The sequence below is a fragment of the Phalacrocorax aristotelis genome, chromosome 3 (genome assembly GCF_949628215.1).
Source record: "Phalacrocorax aristotelis chromosome 3, bGulAri2.1, whole genome shotgun sequence".
NCBI classification, from domain to species: Eukaryota; Metazoa; Chordata; class Aves; order Suliformes; family Phalacrocoracidae; genus Phalacrocorax; species Phalacrocorax aristotelis.
The window spans coordinates 272867-291585 of record NC_134278.1 but is presented as its reverse complement, the minus strand read 5'-3'; the positions used below and the strand labels follow the sequence as shown (position 1 = coordinate 291585).

The following is an 18719-nucleotide window of genomic DNA, read 5'->3' as shown; positions in this document are numbered from 1 at the left end:
GGGTGGCCCCTGTCCCTCCCCTCCCTGCTCACTTTGCCAGCCCCATGGTGCCCTCTCCCAAAGCAGAACAAGGTCCCCAGGGGGAATAGCAGATAACAAAACTTGACTGTTTAATGCTTTTATACACAATATAAATTACACTGACTGGCATGGCAACAGCCATGGAACCAGTCCTGTTTCCCCCTCCCCCCTTTTCCCCAAACTCTGGCAGAGGAAGGCTCCAACAGGCAGGAACTGCCATCGAGGGTGCCTGGGGGCACAGCACCACTGCTGCTGAGGCAGACATCCGAGCTGTTGGTTGTGGCTTCACCCTGCCCGGGCAGGATAGGGCTGCTGGAGACCCTGGTGCACCCATGGGCCCTGCAGAAGGCAGCCCTGAGCCCCCATGGAGTCTGCTGCCCATCCCTCCCCCAGGGAGGGCAGGGGCTGCAGCCAGCAAGTGGCTGGGGTGCCCCAAGGCTGAGGCACCCCAGGCCCAGTGCAGGGCCAAGCCCCTGCAGTCAGGATAAGTGCTGTCTTAGGGCAGGGCTGTGCCCACGGCTGGAGGGGCCAGGAGGGCTTTGGCATTGCGGGGGTTTACCCAGCTCTCAGCCGTGTGGCCATGGATCTTCTGGTGGCGCTTGTAGTTGTCCCAGTGGCCAGTGGTGTAGGGGCAGTCCCGGCACTGGAAGGGCTTCTCGCCTGTGTGCCGCAGCATGTGCCGCTTCAGGTTCATGCTCTGGTTGCAGCTGTAGCTGCAGAGGCTGCACTGGAACGGCTTGTCGCCCGAGTGGATGCGCCCGTGACGCTTGAGGTTGGCCAGGTTGCCGCAGGCGTAGTCGCAGAGCTGGCACTTGTAGGGCTTCTCACCCGTGTGCACTCGCTGGTGCCGCTTCAGGTTGTCAAGGTGGGCAGAGGCGTAGGGGCAGAGCGGGCAGGCGAACGGCTTCTCCCCACTGTGCGTCTTCATGTGCCGCGCCAAGTGGTTGGGGTAGTGGGTGACAAAGGGGCAGAGGCTGCAGGCAAAGCCTTTGTCCCCAGTGCCCTTGCGGGGGCTGGCGCCCGGCTCAGTGCCCAGCACTGCCAAGCTGCAGCGCCCACAGACCTGCTCAGCCAGGCCCTCATCCTGCGCGAACCCGTCGTCCAGCACCAGCCCACACATGCGGCATGTGAAGGGGAAGAGCAGCTCGGGCAGTGCAGCTGCCTCCTCGCCCCGCAGCCGAGCACAGCCAGGCAGGAAGGGGCCACTGCCACTGCCCACGTGCAGGCTCAGCTCCGGCAGCAGCGGCTCTGTGGGACAAAAACAGGCAGGGCTGTGAGCAGGGCAGCGCAGTGCTGGCAGGGCTCAGCTCCACAAGGAGCCCTGTGCTCAGGGGGTGACAGTGCCCTGGCTAAGGGTGCGACAGTGCCCTGGCTAAGGTTGCTGGCACATGCCGCCACACCTGGCACAGGCTGATGGCAGGACGTGCCCCTTCCCCATCCCCAGGGCTGTGCCATGGGGCTCCCCCCACAGCAGCTCTCCCCTGCACCCCCTGCTTTTACCTGGGTCCTTGTCCCGACGATGTGACCCCTCGCCTTCAGGCAGGCGGTGGCTGAGCATGTGCCGCTTCAGGTTGCGGCTCTGGTTGCAGCGATAGTCACAGGCGGCACACTGGAAGGGCTTGTCCTGGCTGTGGACCCGTTCGTGGCGTTTGAGGTTGCCCAGGCTGCTGCATGCGAAGCTGCAGCATGTGCAGCGGTAGGGCTTCTCCCCAGTGTGCGTGCGTAGGTGTCGGGTCAGGTTCACCAGCTGGGCAGAGGCATAGGCACACTGCGGGCATGCAAACGGCTTCTCTCCGTTGTGTGTCTTCATGTGGCGCTTGAGGTGGCTGGAGTAGTGGGAGGCGAAGGGGCAGAGCTGGCAGGAGTACACGATTCGCTGGCTGCGGCCCCCCTCGGTGCCGGCACACTGCAGGCAGCTCTGCCCCAGGTTGGCAGCCAGCTGCAGCCCGCACTGGCGGCAGGGCAGCGCTGCGGGGCCGGGCTCCCCGCCCTCCTCGGGGTCGCTCTCCACACTGAGCTGCTGGTACCCAGAGGAGCAGTCGTCGTCGCTCAGTGCATACGCCGGAATGGCAATCTTCCCCACCAGAGTGTCTGCTGAGAAGAGTGTGGGGATGGGACGGTGTCAGCCTGGCTGGCCCAGGCACAGCCCCTCTGCTTGTGCCACCAGCCCCAGCAGGGACCGCAGCCAGAAGGGGCCAGGCAGCTGCACCCACCCTAGCAGCCTGCAGGAGCCCACCATGCTGAGCACAGCGGGGTGATGAACCCCACCCTACTGCAGGGTCTGTCCTGGGCACCTTGGGAAACCCTGTCGCCACCCCTGTGGCTGGCCGAATGAGGTTTGGCTCATGGCCAAACCCCTGGCACCAGGAAGGGTGGGCAGTGAGGGGCACAGGGGCAGGTTGGGCACCCACAAGCACTCCTGGACCTGGCTGGTAGGAAGCAGCAGTGGTGGGAAGGTGTTGAGCACAGCCTGACCCAGGCAGGAGGGCTGGGTGCCCATAAAGCTTGCTCCAGGCCCCACCTCACTGTGCCACTGCCCCCGCCCTGGGGATGGCAGCTGGTCTTGCTCCCACAGCCAACACCTTGGGGCTCCAACACCAGCCCCCTTCTATCATGCAGGAAAACAGACCCTCCCCAGCCCCCCGCAGCACCACCGTCCCATGGCAGTGTGGGGAAGTCTGTACCAGGCTCTCAGAGGGCACTTCTGCTCCCCAGCTGGGCACAGACCCATCCTCCCACAGCCCCTGGGGTAGTGCCTGGGCCCCAGGAAGGGATGACAGAAGCAGCATCCACTGCCCTGCAGCCGCCTCAGGCCAGCCTGCTAGCCCCGTGCCCCAGACGTGCCCCCAGGCTGGTGCTCAGAGCCAGAAGGGCAGTGACGTGCAGCTGAAGCCTTGCCACTACCAGCCTCAAGCTGTGCCCAGCTGTCCCATGCTGTGCTGGACCTGGAGCCCTGGGGCCTGTGAGACCCAACAGATACCCACCACCCCAGGAAACAGCCTGTACCATCCCCTTTGCTGCGGCCCACCCAGCGGGGTCCAGCTCTCAAAGCCCCAGGCAGGCGGAGGGGTGAGGCTGCTCCCACAGTGCAGGATGGGGCAGCGCCTCCGGCCTCTGGTCCCCTTTCACAAGGGCTGCCTGAAGTGCAGATGCCAGAACAGGGCATCCTGCAAGGGCCTGGCTATTGCTGGGGGAACCCTCAACCCCACCTCAAGCCCCACACTGAGGGCCTCTCCTGCCTCCTCAGCTCAGGCCCACAGTCCAGCAGTGCCACAGCATCCCCGGAACACCGTCCCCTGAGCGTGGCTGCCTGAGCTGCCCAGGTGGGACAGTGTGGCCCACGGGGTGAGGACAACGATGTGGCTGGTGATGGCTCTCCTGACCTCCTCAGTGGGCCCTGAGGTGCCTGGTCCTGCTCCCCAGATGGGGCTGGTGGCTGAGAGCAGAAAGGAAGGTATTTCTGATGGCAAAAGGTCTGCTGAAGAGAATAGCTTTCAGCCCTCATAGTGTCCAGCTCCCAGAGCTGCTGAGCAGGCTTTGACCCAGTGCTGGGATCTGTGCACGGGCTGTGGGGAAGCGCAGCCCTCAGAGCAGAACCCCACCTGCCTGGCAGCTGGGACCGCACCTTGGCACGAGAGTGGGAGCTGCCAGCATGGCCTGCCATGGCTACAGAGCGTGCAGACCGGAGCACAGCCCTTGTGAACAGCGAGGTGACAGAGCCACAGGGGTCAGGTGGGGTCTGTGCCCCCTTCTCTTGCCGTTGAGTATGTCCCCATGTTATTCACTGCTCACCATCAAGGGTAGTGAGTGATGCTCCCACTGGTCTTTGTGAGGCACCTTAATGGAGCTGGAGCAGCGTTTGGTCCCTGGCTGCCCCGCACTGCAGGATGACCTGGAGCCCATCGTGCCACCAGCTGAGCAGGTGCTGGCCGGCCACACAAATGGGCGGTGGGGCCCGCAGGGCAGGGGCTGGTGGAGAGGCAGCCCCAGCCCAGCTCTCTGTGGCCCGAGCGATGCCAAGGGGTGGTGGTGGGGCAGGACCCCGCAGGGCCAAGGAAGGCCCCGGCTCCCAGGTGAGCAGCAAAGCCCTTCCTGGTGGCCCGGGGAACTGGGGCTGCTGGGCAGAGGAGCATGGACGGCTCTGAGAATGAGCCTGGTGGCGGCACCAAACGCGCCTGGGGAGCCTTACCGGGAGGGAGCGCTTGGGGGGTCAGTGCCAGGCTGGGCAGGGCCGGGTCCCCTCGGGCGGGAGCGGGGTCCCGGGAGGGGCGGGCCCCTGCCGGGAGACGGGGCCTCACCCCGCGGGGGGCGATCCGGGAGGGACAACACTCCCGGGGACGGAGCGGCCGCCGAGTGGGACCGCTCCCGGGGAGGGCGGCTGCCAGATGGGGCCGAGAACGGGTGCCGGTACCGGCAAGGCCGGGCCGCGTCCCCGCCCGGCGGCACTCCCGGAGCCGGGACGCCCAGGACGGCCGTCCCCGCGGGGCGCCGCTGCCGGGCCCGGACGGCGGCACGCACCTGGCGGTCCCTTCTCGAAGGCCAGGCCGCGGCCCAACAGCAGGTCGCCGGGCAGCACCAGCGCCGCTCCTGCCGTCTCCTCGGGGCCGTCCTCGGCGTCCGCTGCAACACACCGAGCGCCGCGGGTCACGGCCGGGCCGCCGCCGCCGCCGCGCCCCGGCCCCGCCGCGCACTCACCCTTCACCGGCTGCGGGTGGCTCTGCTTCCGCCGGGGCATCGTGGCCGGCCCCGGCCCCGGCCCGGCCCCGCCGCCCGCCCGCCCGCGGCCCGCCAGCCGCCCCCGCCAGCCCGGGGCGGCCGCCGCCGCCCCGCCTCGACCGGGCACTTCCGCTTCCGGCCGCCGCGGGGAGGGGCCGGAGCCGGAAGCGAGCGCGGCGCCCCGGACGCGGACCGGGCACCCGGAAGCGTGCGAGCGGTCCGCCGCCGCTCGCTTCCCTCCCGGAAACACGCCGGCCTCTCCTCCCCGGCATGCGGCGGGGGGGCTCGGGCCGCGCCGCGGGAGAGGCAGGCGGGGGCTGGGCCGGGCCGGGTCCCCTCGGGCGGGAGCGGGGGCCCGGGAGGGGCGGGCGTCTGTGGGACGGAGGCCTCGGGGGCGGGGCGGGGAGGCGGCGGCCCCGGCGGCGCCGCGGGTCCCCGGGGAGCAGCCGCGGGGTCCGTGAGCGGGGAGCGGAGGCGGGGGCGGCCCGGCGGGGCCCGGGGCCGCGGGCTGACGGTCTTTGTGCCCCAGCAGCAGTAGCGGCGGCTGCGGCGGCGACCTCCCCCGCTGCCCCGCCAGGCACGGCCCTGCTCCGGGCCCCCGTCCGCCGGGGACAGCCGTGTGCGGGGAGCGCTGGCGGGGTTGGGGGTCCCGGCCAGGCAGCTGCCGGGATGAGGGGTCGGTGCGGGTCACTCACGGGGCCCTGCCCTGCGGAGCCATGGGGGACAGCGGCACCTCGTGCAGAGGAAAGGGCTGAAGGAGCAAGGTGTCCGCGTAAGGCAGCTACAGGAGGGAGGTGGAGATGAGCCACTGGTGGAGGGTTGAAACGGCTTCTCTGTGTGTGTCACAGATGGGCTTGTAGAGCTGTGGAGGCTCTGGGGATCCTGGCAGAGTGCGGCTGGGTGGTCCAGAGCCCACACTGCCCTGGGACAGGGGGGCAGGGTGGAGACAGGCTAGAGAACGGGCATGCAGGACGACACTTGAGTAGTGATGAGCGGCAGCGCTCCAGTCTTCCACCACTTTGGTGCTTCCAGCGCTGAGATCCTTTCAGCATGATGAGGGCTCTGGGGCTTTTGGGAGTGCAGAGAAGGATTCACAGTCCTGCCCATAGTCTGATCTCCAGAGGCGACTGAAACCATCCTTTGGAGACAACCACAGGGGTCCTGCTCCCTTGTACTGTCCTGGGGAGTAGAACGAGTGCAGTCACGGATCACGTTGCCCAGAGGAGTTGTGCAATCTTTGTCTTTGGAGGTTTTCAAGACCCAACTGGCATAAAGCCCTTAACCACAGTGTTGACCCTGAAAGGGGCAGGAAGATGGAATGGAGACCTCTTTAGGTCCCTTTCCACCTGAATTATTCTGTGTTCATTGTGACCCCATGGGAGCTGGCTGCAGAGGAAGCTGCATGCATGCATGGGAGCTGGCTGCCCACAGCCAGGCACGCCAGGAGAGGCAGCTGCAGAACAAGCCCAGGAGTGGCCCCAGTGTTGGGGCACTGTGGCAGTGCTGTGGCTCCTCTGCAGCCATTACCTCTGCCAGTCTTGTCCCCACGATCACAGCTCTCTCAGGGACCACAGAGCTGAGCCCTATTGCCTGGTTCTCCCAGGAGTGCGTGTGGGTGATGGGCCCCCATGCGATGGAGCTCCAGATTTCACGTGGCATGTCCCTGTGGTTCATAACCCCTCCTTCCCAGAAAATCTCCTCCAGTTTGCATGGCTTAGCTCCCAGACACTCAGGCATGCTCTGACCCTGCCAGGCAAGGAGCCGGCTGGGCCCCAGGGATGTTGTGATGGCTCCTCATGCAGGCCAGTCACACCTCTGCTCCCAGGGGAGATCAGCTGTCTCGTGCTGTCACGTTTCGCTCTGCTTTGGTTGGTTTCCTGCAGCTTCCATCTCTGGTGTCCCAGCGTTGTGCATACTGTGGACATCCAGGGCTTTGTGTCCTGCTTCTTGGGGAGGAGGGCCCCTGATTACCCTGCTCAGGGACTTGTTCGGCCCATCTCCAGGGATGGCTGGTGTGCAGCTCTGCGTGTCGGGGGCAGCAGCCCTGCTCTGGCTCAGCTGTACCTTGTCCTTGCCCTTTCTGGTGCCTAGGTCCCTGCCCGGGATGTGGTCCCCAACTGCAGGACTCAATCTGCCTTCTCTGTGGCTCCATTAATAGAGCTGCGTGTCATGGCCAGGTGACCCTGGGGGTGTGAGCTCCTGCTGTTGAGCCTTGTCACGGGTAGTTTTTGTTTCTTTGCAGGTCCCTGAGGGAGTCAAATGTGTTGGACTTTGTGTCACTCCCAGGGGAGCCATGGCCATGCCGTGTCGTCAGCAATGATTCCCTGCTGACAGGTACCTTGGGGCCAGAGGATGGGGCTGCTTAGATCCCTGCCGGTGCTTCTTTGCTTGTGCTGTGCAGCCCCGGCCGTTTAGTCAAGGTTGTCGCAGCCCTGGTGCAGCAGCAGCACAGACCCTGGGTGTCCGCTGGTGGGCTGGCCCCACTGGTCGGGCAGCTGATGTCCACGGTGTCGGTGCAGCCGTTGCTGCTGCTCTGGCACTGGCTCCTGCTGTTCTGCCAGCCAGAGTGCACAGTGATGGCAGCGGTCACCCCAGACAGTGGTCCCACTGCCCTCCCCGTGTTTGAGCACGTTCCTTCCCGCTCTCCTCCTGCACTACCTCCCACTCTTTAACAACCATTTAAATCCAATCTCAGCCCAATTTCTGTGAGCTCTTCAGTTACCACCTCATTGGAAAGTGCTTCGTCACCTGGGGTGACATGCTGCAGCACCTTGCTTGTTCCCAGCAGAGCAGATGTAATCAGACTGCTCCGTCTTACCTGAGCCGTCACTAATATCTGCCTCTTCCTGTGCCAGTGCTTTTGCTGTTCTAGCTCTGCTTAAATGGAAAAAACAGCAGAGGCTGTTAGAGGTGGAGGGATGCAGCGATGCTGTGGAGGTGTAAACTGTAGGGTGCAACGTTTTGGGGTCTAGATAAGGAAGGAGCAAGGGGAATGATGAAGGGACTGACCTTGCTCTCAGGAGGGGTTATGTTGTGGCCCTGGACTCGTGAGCTCTAACTGAGATTTACCTCCTCTGTCCTGTAATCACCTGGCTTCTGGTCACTTAATTAACTGGCTCTTGGGTCCCTTGGCTTGGTTGTCTCTTCTACAAACTCAGCAGCAGCTTGGGCGATGCAGCTTTTAGTTCAGCACCTGGGGAGTGGGGAAGCACTGGTCAGAAGTAGCTGCTCCCTGTGAGGCTTCAGGTCCTACTGCCCTGGGTTACTGGGCACATGGAGGAGCTCTCTTCTCCCAGGACAGTTCAGGATCAAACCTTTGTGGAGGAAGCACTTTCTCTGTGGCAGTGAGACGTTTCCTGCTCTCCTATGAGCTAATCCTGAGGAGGAGTAGTGAGTGATGGCAGGTTTGATTTGCCCCCAGTTTTCCTGTGGGGTCCCTCCCGCTAGCCATTGCTAGGAGCTTCCCAAGGCAGGCTGGGCTAAGGAGCTTGTGTCTGCAGCGGCAAGCACTGGCATCCAGCTGGACCAAGTCTGTGCCTCTTGGGCACTTGAACTCCAGTGGAAAGTCAGAGCTTCAGCCATGTCTCTCCTTGGAGTGGAGAGGTGCGGAGGCTCGGGGTGGTGAGAGGTGTGACTATTGAACTGCCCGGTGTACACACTGGTTGTCACACTGTTTGCCACTGCCTTCCTTCCAAAGACCCCTGTCTTTCCCTCGGGGAATTTGGGAGGTCCTGTGTCTCTGGACTCTGACGCTGAACCGAAGGAGACAGGATGGGGCAGAACAGAACTGGCTCAGGGGCATGTGGGTGGCTGGAGACAGGCTGTGGTTGCATTACCCAAGCTTAGCACGGGACTGGTCAGCCTCAGCACTGTCACCCAGGGCCTTTGGGCCAACGTGGGGACGGGGCTGGACATAATGGCTGGAGGCGACCATGGTCACACTGACCACACAAGAAGCGGTTGTGGGAGCTCAAGGTTGGGTGCTTTTGTTCTTGCCTGTAGCCTGGTGGGAGGGAGCACGTCAGCTGGAGGTGTCGAGCAAGGACAGGGTCTGGCCACTTGCTCAGTTCAAGGGTGGCTGCGCTCTCATGGGGACCAGGCGCAGTGCTGGGGCTGCAGGAGGTGGGCAGTGTCCTGGGCCCTGGCAGGGCTCTGCTGGCAGCTGTGTCTGCGGCTGGTCCACAGGGAGCTCGCTGCCTGGTTCGGGGCGGGCTGCTGCACATGCTGGGCCGGTGTGCGGCACGTGGGAGCTGTTCTGTGAAGGAGGTGGCAGACGCCGGAGCAGAGAGTGAAGCACCTCGGTCTGGGCTGTGGGCTGTGACCTGCCAGAGGAGGGAAGTTCTGGGGCAGGGGGCTGAGGTCTCCATGCTGCGGGGCTCGGGCCAGGGCCAGGGTGCTGCTGGCAGGGCTGGCCCTGGTGCCCCGGACCCACAGGGATGGCTGGCTGGGACCGGGTCAGCCTAGGGGCTGTGAGGAGTGCTGCGGGCTTGTCCCAGAGCTGCCAGGCTGTTTCCCATGGTGCAGCCACATGGATGGTCCTGGTGTCCGGCTGGGCAGCGAGGGCCGTTGGCAGGCTGGTAGTGGTGTCTCGTGGGTGCCGAGGGCCCGCTCCCATGTCCAGGTCCCAGAGCTCACTCTCACGTGTGGTTCCTTTGCAGGTTGAGCGGTGCCAACTGCAGCTGGAGATGGTTCAGCTGCTGCCTGTGGGGAGGATGCCGGCTCTAAGGCCCAGGTAGGAGCCTGGCCATGGGGGCTGCGCTGGGGCTGGCACCTCCCTTCTGCCCTCCGTAGCCTGGCAGCGACTGGCTGCCGCCCTGACCCCTGACGGGCCACCATGGAGCAGCTGACACGGATGCCCGGGCCCCTCCGCCTCCTGGGCTTCTTTGGGAGGAAGCCACAGGCCGTCGGAGGGGAGACGTCACCAGAACCGGAGCCAGAGCCGGAGGAACCTGAGGAGATGTGCATCGTGCTACCCCTGGGCGAGGGCGGGGAGCTGGTGGAGTGTCCCCTGTGCCTGCTGCCCCAGCCTCCCGAGGCCTTTCCCACCCTGGCCTCCTGCACGCACCGCTCGTGCCGGGCCTGCCTGGAGCAGTACCTGCGCATCGCTGTCAGCGAGAGCCGTGTGCAGGTGGCCTGCCCGCACTGCCCTGCCGTGCTCCAGCCCGCTGATGTCCACGGCCTCCTGGCCGAGCCTGCCCTCCGTGACAAGTACGAGGCGTTCCTCCTGCGACGGTTGCTGGTGGCCGACCCCAGCACGCGCTGGTGCCCTGCACCTGACTGCAGGTGACCGGCTGGCCCCTTGTGCAGAGCCGGGAGCAGGGGGGTGGTGTGGGTCCCCCCTTACCACGCTAGCGGAGGCAGTGGGCTTCCCCAGCTGGGAGCTAGTGTGCAGCAGATTGTGCCTGCATCCTTTTCCAGCCTTGATCCCCTCCTGACTTGTTCCTGTGTGGGTTTGGGCCTGCTCAGAGATCCGTCCTGATCCCTGTCCTGGCTTCACAGCCTGGGCAGCTGGGTGTCTCTGCCAGGGTTGGTGCTCTTGGCCGTGCCAGGCCAGTCTGTGAGGCCCCAGGAACCCGTGTGGGTGCTGGTTGGGGAAGGCTGTGCTGCAGTCTGAGCTAGTGAGAGCGGCTCCTGCCTCTCCTGAGCAGGGGCTGCAGCTCTGGCTCCCTGCGGAACTGGGACTTGCCACTGCATTGCCTGTCTGTGCTGGGGAGGGGTCACAGGGAGGGCCATGGGCACCACCGGCCCCCCCAACACTCACTGCCTTCTCCCTGCAGCTATGCTGTCATCGCCTACGGCTGTGCCGAGTGTCCCCGCCTCACCTGCGGACGTGAGGGCTGTGGCACCGAGTTCTGCTACCACTGCCGGCAGCCCTGGCACCCCGATGGCCCTTGTGCGCCAGCGCCGCCGGCCCCCAGCCTGGCCAGCCCCGCAGCACAGCTTGTCCCCCCGGAGGACTCGGCCCGTGGTGAGACCCTGACCCAGGGTGGGAGCAAGCAGGTCAGGGATTTGGCATGGCCGAGCAGCACAGTCAGATGGCTTTGTACTTTCTTGCATGCGGGGATACCAGAGCCAGGACAGAGCGGTCCCCACTGGCTGCCTCTGCGTGGAGGCATGTGCCAGCTGAGCTGGGGGTGTGGAGTGGGGCCTTGCTGTGCCTGGCTCACCCTGACACCCATGGGCTGGGCTGCAATCCTGGGGCAGGATGTAGGGGTGGACCTGCACTGTCCTGTCCTGCTCCCCTGCATGCCACCTCATCTCCTTCTCCCTGCCAGCTGAGGCTGAGGACATCAAGGTCTGTCCCCGCTGCAGTGCCTTCATCATGAAGATCAATGATGGGAGCTGCAACCGCATGAACTGCACGGTTTGTGGCTGCCTCTTCTGCTGGCTGTGCCTGCAGGAGATCTCTGATGTGCACTTCCTGAGGTCAGTGCGGGGCTGTGGGGCCGCTGGGAGCCATGGGGTGTGCTGGGGGCTGGGGTGGAGGGGCTCCCAGGGGCTGAGGGGTGGTTGGAGGAGCTGCCCCTGGGCTGAGCTGGGAGTGCTGTGATGCTGGGTCAGGGCCGGGTCCATGTCAGGAGCTGTGGGGCTAGGATGGGGGGGCAGCAAGTCCCTGTACATGACCATGTACAGCCAGGTTTGGGGCTGGCTGGGCTGTGGGTCTGATCAGTGGGGAGCAGTGTGGTCTGTGCTGCTGGGTCTCGCAGGGCTGGGGGCTGGGGGCCAGCTGTCAGCACCCCATGGGGCTGTCCCACGTGGCAGCCATAGCTCAGGACTGGGAGGGGGGAATCTGGCTTTCTGCTTCCCTGGAGAGCCCATGGGCGCCCCTCCAGAACAGGGGCAGGCTGTGCTGGTGTCTGCCTGCCCCTGCGCAGGAACTGTTGGCCCAGCCCCACTCTGTCCCCGCAGCCCCTCTGGCTGCACCTTCTGGGGGAAGAGGCCTTGGTCACGGACCCGGAAGACCCTGTGGCAGCTGGGCATGGTGCTGGGGGCGCCTATGGTGATCTCCCTCGTCGCAGGCATCGCTGTCCCTGTCATTACCATTGGGATCCCCATCTACATGGGTAGGAAGGTACTGGCAGGGGGCCCTGGAGTCCCTGTGGTCCCGCTCCCCGCTGAGCCTGGCAGCCTATGGCCTCAGGCCTGGACAGACACCCAGTACTCGCCTCTGCCCACAGCATGTCCCTGTGCCACCCCTGACTCTCCACAGCCCCTCCTTGCAGGGACCCTCTGCTGCCCACCCCAACACCCTCCACCAGTGAGGGTACTCTCAGCTGGAGAGGTGGGGATTGGGGTGGGTGAAAGGAGGAAGGGGTCTGGGTGTCCAGGGGTATTTTCCAGGGACACCTGAGCTGTAGTGGTGGCACTGTTGTGACTGCCTGTCCCTGAGGAGTGGAGGGGGTGTCCCAGCAGCTGCAGCTGTAGCCAGGGCTCTGCCAGGGCTGGGAAGAGGCCCTGTCCCTGGGGGCTGTGCACTGAGATCTCTGCAGAGCCCTTCACCTTTCCTGCTTCTCCTCGAGGTGCTGGGCCAGAGCCGGAGGAGCAGCCTGTCGGGGTGCCAGCAGTGCCTCTCTGTCACCAGCAGTGTCCTCCTCTCTCTCTTTGTGTCCCCCATCATAACAGCTGTTGCAGTGGGTAAGTGTGCTGGGCCAGGGCTGAGGTCACTGCCTGTGTGCTGGAGAGAGTGGGGCTGGGGCCTGGGGGACACCGCAATGGAGTGTCTCCAGGAGGGATGACTGAGACCTGGGGCACCGGGGCTCCACCCAGGGGGGCAGGCCAGCTGGGACTACTGGTGGGGGCCAGGCAACAGCTGCCTGTCTGCCCGCAGGAGTTGGCGTGCCTCTGATGCTCACCTACGTCTATGGGGTGGTGGTGCTGTCACTGTGTCAGAGCCGCTGGGGGTGTGGGGGCAGCCGCAGCCCGCCTGGGGATCTCGGTGTGGTGGAGCTGGAGAACCTGACCAAGCGTAAGTTCCGTGCTGCCATCCAGCCGCTAGCCTGTCCCTGGTCCTGCCTTGAGGCTCTGGCTGTGACATCTGTGGAGCTGGGGGCTCCCTGTGGACTCGTGTCCGTTCTGCTCGTGGCAGTACCACCTGGCAGTACCCTGGCACACCTCTGCCCCTGCAGGGATGCTGCATGCTGGTGTCCTGTGTCAGGCAGGTGCTGTCCAAAGCAGTCTGGGAGCAGCTCATTTGCCTGGTGGGCTGTCCTGCTCCCTGCTCTGACGGGGAGCAGTCCTTGTGGGCAGGGTGCTCAGCAGCACCTCTCCCTCCACCAGTGAATGAGCTGTGGTCGGTGCTGCCCAGCCCCAAGGGGGGCGAGGATGGAGTCCCGGACACAACCACCCCCTTCCCCAGCAGCAGCTGTAGCCCGCGCCACAGGGCGGTGTGGAAGGAGCAGGACAGCCAGTCAGCCAGCACGGTGGCCCTCGCGGGGAGCATGCTGAGTGAGGGCCAGAACATGTCCTACAGGTGAGCTGGGGCTGCTGTGAGGGGGAGGCAGAGGGGACTGGCACGGCCCCTTCCTAACAGCCTTCCCCACGCCCACTGTACCGGGCAGAAATATGGTGACATCCCCCTTTGGGCTGCTGCCCTCGAGCCCTGTGTTTGTCTGCAAGGAAGGCATCAACATCGAGGTGGAGGTGTCGATCGAAGCAGTGCCACATCCTGCCCGGGAGCAGAGCCTTTGCAGCGCGCTGTCAGGGCAGAGTCTCTCTGGGGACTCCCTGGGAGACACCAGTGACAGATGCAGTGCCATGGGTGACCCCCCTCACTGAGCAGGACTGTGCAGCAACCTGGGGGGGAGACCCTTGAACCACACAGCCCCCACGTGGGCTCCCACCTGCCACTGACACAAAGATCCCTTGCCCTGCTGTGGCAGAGCTGGTCACCCTCTGTGGGGTGCAACCAGCCTCATGAACTGGGTCCCAGCCATCCCCAGGCTGGGCAGGCACTGACTGCGCTCAGTGCTGCCTGCACCCTGCGCCCAGCCCCATCCTCCCCTTCCCCAAGGGCAGGCTTGAGCATTGATGCTGCTGGGAAATAAAACTACTCTCCGCGGTTCTGTCTCTCTCCTGTGGCAAGAGCCACCCCACAGCACAGCCCACATCACAGCAGGCTCCGATCCACGGTACGATCCCCTGACGGGTACTGCAGGAAGCCAAGCAGGTGGGGCAGGATGAGCCCAGCCCTGTACAGTGGAGCAGGCAGCAGGGACAGGTAGGGCCAGGGAGTGGGAGAAGAGTGGGGATATTCCCTTGCGCAAACACCCCGGGAAACTGAGTGCTGCGGGTGCAGGACCAGCGCAGCACATGGCTGGCCAGCAGCTGGGAGGGTGGGTGTTGCTGCAGACCCTCAGCCAGCACCAGCAAACTGAGCAACTCGGGTAGGGGCTGAGACCTGCTCCAGCTGGGCTGGCCCCCGGTGCACAGTGTGGCACCCACGGGTCCTGTGTCCCCCCAGCCACCTTCCTGGGGGCAGCACATGGCTTCTGGCAGACAGACCTCGAGCATGGCACAGGACAGCTGCAGCGGGGTCCCAGAGCAGCCACTGAGGGTGGGAGGCCGTGCAGTGTGCCAGGGCAGGCCTGGGAAGCGCACAGGTATCACCATGATGACCTGTGTCTGTATATGTGTGTCCCTTTGTGCCCTGTGCCCCTGGCTGCTCCTGCAGTGTGTGAAGGGCTCCCAGGGCTGTGAGGTGAGGAGGGCTGTGCCCTGGGCCAGCTGTGGGTGATGATGCTTTAGCATGTGGGGTGCTGCAGGATGGGGACCTACCTGGATCCTTGTTGTGATGGGCACTGGCTCTAAAGCAGGAGAGAAAATGGTGCTGAGGGTCCTGTGGCTTCTCCCAGCTGGAGGAGGCAGCAGCAGTGAGGCTGCCTGCAGCACCCGGGGCCCCACAGCTGCTCCTCTCCCTGGTGCCGCTGGGATTACAGGCCCCCACGCAGCCCTGCGCTCTGCACGGGGTAGCCCCTGGCTGGGGGCCACGTTAGCCCCCAGCCACCGCCACAGCTGTGGTGCGCCGTGTCCTGCCTTAGTTTCCCTGCACACCCCGTGGGATGCTGGCACAGGCTGCAGGGCTCCCATTTCTCTGTGCGGATGAGGACAAGGCAATGGTGGCCAACCTGATGCCTCTGTGCGCAGGGGTGGTTGTGGCCTCCCACCCTGCCTGTGGGCAACCAGGCTGCCCCTGAGGAGTGCCTGTGGCATTGGGGTGGGGGCAGCTGCCCCTGCCCCCAAGCTTCTGGGGCCAAGCGGCATGAGTTTGTGGGTCCCAATCCTCACCAGGGATCCATCCTGCAGCCAGGCCAGCGTGGAGGGACCGTGTGGTAATGCCACAGGCTGTGGGTGGGCACCCTGAGCCAGGTGGGGTGCACCGTCTCAGGCAAGTGGGATCCTGCCCATGACCGGTCTGGCGCCACTGCAGCACCCTCGGGACAAAAAGCTCCTTCTGAAAATTTAGCTGCTTAAAGTTTAGCAGAGTCTAGCAGCATCTTACAGCACATTTGCAGGGACTGGTACTGATTGGGGTGGGCGGGTGCTGCTTACCCCATTGCCCTTCCCCAGCCGTGGCTGCTGTGGTGCCCATCTGTCACCAGAAGTCCTCAGGTCCCCTCCCTGCTCCCCTAGCTGACACCCTGCGGCCCAGGTGCTTTTGCCCTGGTGATGCACAGCGCACTCACACCCAGAGCCAGCCAGGACTCCTGCGGTCCCCTGGCCCCCCCACCATGCTCCCATACCCAGAGCTGCCCCTAGAGACCCACTCCCTCCCTTGTGCCCAGGCCCTGTCACCTACTGCCCGGCCAGCACGGCTGCTCTTTGCTGGTGCTCACAGACATGTGCGTGCATCTGGCACCACAGCTGCTCCCCCCAGCCCATGCTGGAAAGTAAGTAGTTGAAGGTGGAATTTAATAGGGTGGCAGGGCAGCCTGTGGTGCTCAGGCACAGGGCACGGCCAGACTCGTTTACTGACTAGTCCCTGCGTACATGCAAATAGACCCTCTTATGCCCTTATCCCTCTATTTCCCACACCTGTTCCCCCCCCAAAGCTCCTAAAAGCCTCCTTTTTCCTGCCTTTGGTTCCTCCTCTAAACATCGCATAATAAATCCTGTGCGATCCCCAAATGCTCTTTCCCTGCATCCCATAATGTGTCCCGCACCGCTAAGCACCCACCCTCTGTGTTCGGCCATTGGCCTTTGAGGGGCTGCCACTTCTCTTCTGATGGGCCTAGGAGTAGCTGGAGCACGTTATTAATCAAGTCACTCCTCCTGCCGTTGTTTCTTTTGCCTCCTTTGTGTCAGCAGCTGAGCATATCCTGTAACCGGGGCTCCCTGCTGCCTTCAGTAACCAATTCCCCGACCGCTGGTGTCTCCAGGATCTGTCCCAGGCCACACCAAAACCCGTCTCCCAAACTTTTTTGCCTGCTCACCAGCAAGGCCAGCTTGATGTTTGTGGGTGAGTACACACTGAGGTGTGGGTCCCTCCCCAGCATACGTACACGCTGGTCTCTCCTGTTGCTGGTGCTGAGACCCACACACCCCCACGCGCAGCAGAAAGAGCCCACACCCCCAGGATAACAGTGAGAAAAGAAGAGCACTTTGTGGTGATCCTTGTTTTGTTTTTTTTAACCCACACAACTGGTCCCTTTTACGTGTGTTTCCCACGCGGCTCGGGGACCAGCAGCGTTGGTCGGCGGGTGGTGAGCGGTTGTATCATTTGTGGGTTTGTTTTTTTTCCTTTTCCCCTCTCCTTTTCATTATCATCATAATCATTATTATAAATTATTTTAATTATTAAACTGTTCTTATTGCAACGCACAAGGTGTTTTTTTTGCTTTTGCTCTTCCAGTTCTCTCCCCCATCCCACAGGGGTGGGGGCAGTGAGCGAGCGGCCGCGGGGTGTTTAGTTGCTGACTGGGGCTGAACCATGACAGTCCTTTTTAGTGCCCAGTGTGGGGCACAAAGGGCTGAGATAATAACAACACTTGCTTGACACAGCATAGACTTGTTCCTCTCCCCCCAGTGTCCCCCTTCCCCCAAACAGCCCATAGTGGTCCCGCCTGCCCCATGTGCCCCCTGCCCTGGCACCCCACAGCGAGTCACAAGCCCTCTGGGCAGCAGCCCCTGTTGCTGCCAGGGGGTGTCTTCCACTGACCCCCGTGGACCTCAGGTAGCTCTGGGTCTGGCCGTCCCCCTGGATGGTCCCACGGCAGCGGGGCTGGGTGCCTCCGCTGGCCCCAAATAGGTCACCAGGAGCCCTCCCCTGCACAGCTTCTTGCCTCCTTTGCATTTGTGGAGATGAGCTGTCATCACATAACCTGTCGGGCAGTCTTAGCAAACCTGATTCTGTGCTTTGAACAGCTTCACTAGGTTAATGAAAATAACTGTAGCTACAAGGGCCTCTGATAGGGCATGTGACATAACCACAAAGCATTTTGATTAAAAATTGGCATGATGAAACATCAACAGGGCACCCAGTAAATGGTCTAAATCCAGTTACGTCTTGATACAAATTACTAACATGAAATCACCAATAACCAGTCATTTTAGGGGACTCCACAGAGACCAGTGCTAAGTCCTGTAGCAAAAACTTTCTTCAATGACCAGGAGAAAGTTTAAAACCAAACCTTCTCAAGACTGATGCCTTGCAGCAGGAACAAGGCTGCGGGCACATGACAATTGAAACTGTTTTTAACTGCATGGAGTGAAACTGCCTCTTCAGTTCAGCCTCCCAGGGCACTGCAGCCACCCCTGACTGGGACTTACCCTTCTGCAGGAGGCTCTACAGCATCGCTACCATCCCTGTTCTGGAGAGGATGTGTGGAAACTAGAGGGACTTCAGAAATGACAAATGCTTTTAGGACTGGAGAAAGTAATTCTGCTCATTTCTGTGATAATTCAATCTGTTTATCCAAAATTTGGAGGCTACTTGGCTGGCACATTCGTAGGAGGGAGGAAGCGCCAGGTACCAAGTTGCCCCTTAGACAGAATGAGACGAACCTGAAGAAACTCACTTTTGCACAGGAAAAAAAAAAATCTCCTTGGGTGCTTTATTCAGGCAGCACCATTCCAGGGGAACACCTCGGCTAATCCAGAAAGTTTCTGAGCACAGACAGTAGCCTGAGCAGCAAACCCAGCTGCAGCACCCGTGTTTGTGGCTCTGAACTCCCAACCCGTGCAGGTACATAGGAGCCCAGCTTTGATGATCCAGGGCCCGAAACAGTTCAGGTCTGAACAAGTCATGGCTGGAGTGCCACTAGACGCAGGGGCATGAGCTCAGGGCCACCGGGGAAAAGGCTCAAAGATGGCACGGGGTACATGCATCGGGCTGGTGAGGCATGGGCTGACTGAACCGCAGAGGCAGAGCAACAGGCCAGGACCAGGACGGTGGTCTTCAAAGAGGGAAGACTTGCAGTGCAAGGCATTGCCAAGGGCACTCCCCTGTGACACAGGAACCCCAGAGCAGCTGGGGGAAGCTGTGACAGGTGACCTGGCCTGCCAACCTCATCTGTGCTTCCCTGTGCTCCGCACAGCGCCAGGTGGAAGGTGAAGGGGCCACAGCAGCAGTGAGTAGCAGCCGACCTTTCCATCAGTGGATTATAGCCCAGGGACTTCACTCCTGCGGGAGAAGCTGCACTATCAGCACATCATACAAGCTTTACACCACCCAGCACACCAGGCGGGAGCTGCCTCTTGTCACACGCTGACAGGAGCATACAGCTAGATGGGGTGCATCATGCTGCCGGCAGGTTAGCTCAGGGGGGTGACTGGTACCCCTGTCCCTTCAACAGACACAAACTGTCTCCAGAGACTTGTCTCCCGCTCTGTGTGCAACGGACTGTCCTCAGTTGAGCCACCTCTGGGTATTGGAGAGGCAGCAGCCCCAAGAACTGCAGCAGGGGCTGGTGCTCTGCCACCACATGGCAGAAGCCAGCTGCCTCTTGTGAGCAGCAAACACATCCCCCACAGTGCCCTGAGACACT

At 62.9% G+C, this 18719-nt stretch overlaps 2 protein-coding genes across 8 annotated transcripts; one reads left to right on the top strand and one right to left on the bottom strand.

The window, feature by feature from the left end:
- Positions 1-86: 86 nt before the first annotated feature.
- ZNF513 (zinc finger protein 513) lies at positions 87-4845 on the bottom strand. 6 transcript variants are annotated; one of them, XM_075086313.1, is made up of 4 exons: positions 4717-4845; positions 4540-4641; positions 1522-2115; positions 87-1269 (listed from the first exon to the last, which is right to left on the bottom strand). In XM_075086313.1, the coding sequence occupies exons 1-4, from the start codon at positions 4754-4756 to the stop codon at positions 518-520; spliced, it is 1488 nt and encodes a 495-aa protein (XP_074942414.1). In that variant the 5' UTR covers positions 4757-4845; the 3' UTR covers positions 87-517. The 6 variants fall into 6 exon arrangements, with proteins under 6 accessions (XP_074942414.1, XP_074942415.1, XP_074942416.1 ...); XM_075086314.1 differs by having other exon boundaries at positions 1522-2112; XM_075086315.1 differs by lacking the exon at positions 4540-4641.
- Positions 4846-4897: 52 nt separating this feature from the next.
- On the top strand, positions 4898-13797 carry LOC142054154 (E3 ubiquitin-protein ligase RNF19B-like). 2 transcript variants are annotated; one of them, XM_075086309.1, is made up of 10 exons: positions 4898-5043; positions 6980-7071; positions 9396-10020; positions 10515-10705; positions 11013-11163; positions 11647-11809; positions 12258-12372; positions 12566-12703; positions 13015-13207; positions 13296-13795. In XM_075086309.1, exons 3-10 carry the CDS (start codon positions 9572-9574, stop codon positions 13510-13512), a joined length of 1617 nt encoding a protein of 538 aa, XP_074942410.1. In that variant the 5' UTR covers positions 4898-5043; positions 6980-7071; positions 9396-9571; the 3' UTR covers positions 13513-13795. The 2 variants fall into 2 exon arrangements, with proteins under 2 accessions (XP_074942410.1, XP_074942411.1); XM_075086310.1 differs by lacking the exons at positions 4898-5043; positions 6980-7071; positions 12566-12703 and having other exon boundaries at positions 9444-10020; positions 13296-13797.
- The last annotated feature ends 4922 nt before the right edge of the window (positions 13798-18719 follow it).

Coding starts and splice junctions, on each gene's coding strand:
- ZNF513 (XM_075086317.1), bottom strand. CDS start 4,756: ATGCCCCGGCGGAAGCAGAGCCACCCGCAGCCGGTGAAGGGTGAGTGC. Junction 2,116..4,539: donor CTTCGAGAAGGGACCGCCAG/GTGCGTGCCGCC, acceptor CACTCTTCTCAG/CAGACACTCTGGTGGGGAAG. Junction 1,270..1,521: donor TCGTCGGGACAAGGACCCAG/GTAAAAGCAGGG, acceptor TTTGTCCCACAG/AGCCGCTGCTGCCGGAGCTG.
- LOC142054154 (XM_075086309.1), top strand. CDS start 9,572: ATGGAGCAGCTGACACGGATGCCCGGGCCCCTCCGCCTCCTGGGCTTC. Junction 11,810..12,257: donor CCATCTACATGGGTAGGAAG/GTACTGGCAGGG, acceptor CTTCTCCTCGAG/GTGCTGGGCCAGAGCCGGAG. Junction 12,704..13,014: donor GCTGGAGAACCTGACCAAGC/GTAAGTTCCGTG, acceptor TCCCTCCACCAG/TGAATGAGCTGTGGTCGGTG.